The sequence below is a fragment of the Lolium perenne genome, chromosome 4 (assembly GCF_019359855.2).
Source record: "Lolium perenne isolate Kyuss_39 chromosome 4, Kyuss_2.0, whole genome shotgun sequence".
Lineage (NCBI taxonomy): Eukaryota > Viridiplantae > Streptophyta > Magnoliopsida > Poales > Poaceae > Lolium > Lolium perenne.
In genome coordinates this window covers 396,788,412-396,791,821 of record NC_067247.2, presented here as the reverse complement: position 1 = coordinate 396,791,821, position 3,410 = coordinate 396,788,412, and the positions used below count along the sequence as shown (strand labels likewise).

At 44.3% G+C, this 3,410-nt stretch overlaps 1 protein-coding gene across 1 annotated transcript; it reads right to left on the bottom strand.

The window, feature by feature from the left end:
• Nucleotides 1–1,756: 1,756 nt before the first annotated feature.
• Nucleotides 1,757–3,132, bottom strand: LOC127349327 (uncharacterized). The gene is made up of 4 exons (XM_071818389.1): nt 2,666–3,132; nt 2,494–2,566; nt 2,133–2,396; nt 1,757–2,055 (listed from the first exon to the last, which is right to left on the bottom strand). Exons 1-4 carry the CDS (start codon nt 3,083–3,085, stop codon nt 1,757–1,759), a joined length of 1,056 nt encoding a protein of 351 aa, XP_071674490.1. The 5' UTR covers nt 3,086–3,132.
• Nucleotides 3,133–3,410: the final 278 nt, after the last annotated feature.

Below are 3,410 nucleotides of genomic sequence, written 5' to 3'. Positions count from 1 at the left end.
AAACGCCCACGAGTTTTCAGACGCACTCTTTTCCTTTTTCGGGGCACCGAGTGGGGCCGGGAAAGGTTTTTAATGAGGCGGGCTCGTGGTGCTGCAATATAATAAAGATAGCGTTAATATAACTTTTCTTCATCGACACGTTTAAAAGTCTCCGACCCGACGAATTTCAATATAGTTCCTCGAAAAAAGAAAAAACTTCGCCTTGGTATCAAAATACCTCGCGAGTCAATAAAGATACAAAATAGTACTTAACAAAAAGCCCGGAGGCTGAGTCTCGGCAAAACTACATATTGAATAAACGCCTTGGTTCAAAACCTCGCGACACACAAATACAGAAAACAGCCACCGAAACACTCGGGGGCTATACAAATATAGAAATCTGATGATTGCTTCACAATATAATCACAATCATGGGTTACAAAGAAGAGTTATTTACCAAAGGAAAATAATCAGTCATGATTCAATATATTATCAAGGGTAACTCTATTTTCTTCAGGAGCAGCGCCAAGAAAATCAGCATAATGACCATCTGCAAAAAAGTCGGCATCCATCCGAAGAAGGTCTTCAATCATTTCTTCGGCTATAGGCGAAACCTTCGTGCGGTCGACACCAACTCTTCGGCGCTTTACCTTCTCGTGAACTTTCGCAACGACTTGGGTCAGGTCAAGTTTCGAGTGGCAAATCTGAAGCATGATAAGGGCAAATCTGGCGCCAGCTACCAGTTGAGCTCTGACAAAGTCATGGATCTTATGGGCATCCTTAAATTTCTCCATTAACTCGGGAAGAGTTTTTGGTTGAACGTTCCGAGGAAACATGGAGTTATAAACCATAGACAGGGTCTTGGTACAGAAGTCAAGGAAGTCGCGAGTTTGAGAGGTGCGATCCTGAAATCTGACAATCTGGCGGGTCCTCTCCGGGGTAGCCCAAAACAAAGAACCATGGTCAAGGGAAAGGTTAACAAGGAGGTTCGTCCTAGTATTTACCCTCTCTTCCTCGGCAGCAGCATCAGCAAAGGAACCTATTAGAAACAACGGAGTAGAAAATTTTAAGAGACATAGCATGAAGACGAAAGATATCGGAGGATGAAACAAGCATACCCGACATATCCGCACTGGCTTCATTCATTAACTCGAGCATGAAATTTTCTCGAGTAGTCGCCTTTTCAGCCTCGGAAGCAGCAATTTCCTTAGCAGCCACGGCCTCGCGAGCTTGCTGAAGTGCAACTTTTTCGGCTTCAGATGACTTACGAGATTTTTCCATCATCACAAGAGTTTGCTTCTTTGCATACTGAAGTTACTGCCGAAGTTCATCCAATTCTCGTGGCAAAGAATCTTCGACAGGTGTGGCATCAGCAAGAGTTCTCTTCAAGCAAGAGGAAGAAGGCGAAACATTGGAAGGAGCGAAAGATGGAGTATAGTTATCAAATACCAACTGAAATATAATAAAACAAGACAACATCAATCAACAAGCAAAAAATAGAGTCTTCATTAATCTTCCGGAATAATTACAAAGGCGTTACAATGGAGCTAACGAAGTACGTGTCGCCAAATAACTACTTTGGCGACAAGAGCAAAAGAAACAGAGAAAGAAAAACAAAGAGGCATGCAACTAGACCTCCGGCCTTGATGAGCTAGGAGTCGAAGCTGGTTTGATCCCGAGATAAGCCAAGATTTTCTTCGTGTTGGGCTTGGCTGCCTTAATCAGGGACCTCCACCTTGATTGCTCTATCTGATCGGTGTCGCCAACTTTTGTCCAATCAACAGTCTGTTGGCTGTCGCAACCCAGAGCAACAAGATTCTTCGATGACAATCTTCATATTTTCTTGGCGCATCTTCAGTCCAAGGTCTTCTGGTGAATTGAACATCTTGGCAAGGGTAAGGAAAGTCGGGGGCTCCTCTTTCTTCGGGAAGAAGTAGGGGAACAGCGCCGACAAACATGCATTAGCATTTGCCACGCCTTCACGAATTTCGGACCCATGAAGCTCCAGATAGGAAAGTGCGTCAAGGAGAGGGTCATCGACAGGATTCTCCAGATCAAAATCTTGGTTTGTTTGGTCTGCCAAGGAAACAAAACGTTGGTCAACAACAAGAAACAGCGGTTCTCATAAAAATAGAAGGGATCAATAATATTACTGTGAGTGCGTCGACTTTGTGATTTCAGGCGCTTGAGGATCCCCTGTTCATGAGAAGCTTGTGCAGCTTTGTGCTCGTTTAAGGCAGATGCAGCATCCTCAAGTCTTTTCTGCAGTTCCTCGACACTAGCAGCTTTTGCTTTGGCTTCATCAGCCTCGGCTTTGGCTTCGCTAGCAACAAGTTCGGCTTTCTTGCGAGCCGCCTCACTCTGCTCAAGTTTTTGAGCAAGTGCGTCGGCACGTTTATTGGCCTCTGCAAGTTTCTCTGTCGAGATATAAAAAAAAAAAAGAAAGATCAAAAATCGCGATAAGCAACAGGAGCAAAAAGTCAAGAAAAAACGGCAGGTATAAAAGTTGATTACCTTCGGCTCTGCTAGCATACTCACGATACCCAATAAATTGGGATCCGATGCGGAGAAGCTCTTTGATCATAGGCTGTTAAAGAAGAACACAGCAAGAGAAACATCGGCATGAAAAAGATAGTGAAGGCGTGAAAAAGCAAAATAGAGGAAATAAAGATATCGACAAACTTACATCATCTAAGAGCAGAGTCGACGAGCTGCCCAATTGAGGAACAGGTTCAACAATTGTTTCAATCCTTGTCCTTTTTGGTGAAGGAGCAAGGGGGCTTGCTGGCGGAGTTGTGGTGACGACGTTTTGTTGAGGAGGCGAGGATTCTTCTCCTTCAACTAGCGTGTCTGAGGCAAGTACAGTATGTGACGTGCTTGTCCGAGGAGCCACGTCAACAGTTGGTACTTCTTCCTCGTCATCACTGTTGATCAAAAATCGGCAGCATAAAAAGCAAGACAAGATAAACTCCTCGAGTACAGAAAAAGGGAGAAATAAAGGTGACTTACGAGCTGACGAGGGATTCAATATAAGGATCATAAGCTGCCTTCGGATGAGAAGGAACAACTTTTTCAGCCTTAGAAGTGCCAGAATCCTCGGCATCATTCCTTTTCCTTTTGTTCCTTGGGGAAACAGCAGGAGGAAGGGATTGCGTCGACTGGCGGCTTCGTATTCAACTTCTTTTTCATGGGAAGCCGCAGATTTGTGAGAACCTGCGACTTCACTTTCAGGAATAGAAGAACCTTGGGTGTCTTCGGCAACGATAGCCTGTTCTTCGACTTCTCCATCCTCAGGAAGAGGAGGAAGGGAAGCCATAGTAGAATGGTTCTGCAAGAAAATAGCGACAAAAGAAAAATTAGAGAGATATCAATACAATGAGATGCAGGGAAAGTTCGGAACAAGACAGAAACTCGAGAAGACAAAATACCTC

Bases quoted from the DNA above. Each gene is read 5' to 3' on its own strand.
- LOC127349327 (XM_071818389.1), bottom strand. From the start codon at position 3,085: ATGATGCCGAGGATTCTGGCACTTCTAAGGCTGAAAAAGTTGTTCCTT. The intron at 2,397-2,493 runs GTAATCAACTTT...ATATCTCGACAG, and splicing joins GTATGCTAGCAGAGCCGAAG to AGAAACTTGCAGAGGCCAAT. The intron at 2,056-2,132 runs GTAATATTATTG...TTTCCTTGGCAG, and splicing joins ACAAAGTCGACGCACTCACA to ACCAAACAAACCAAGATTTT.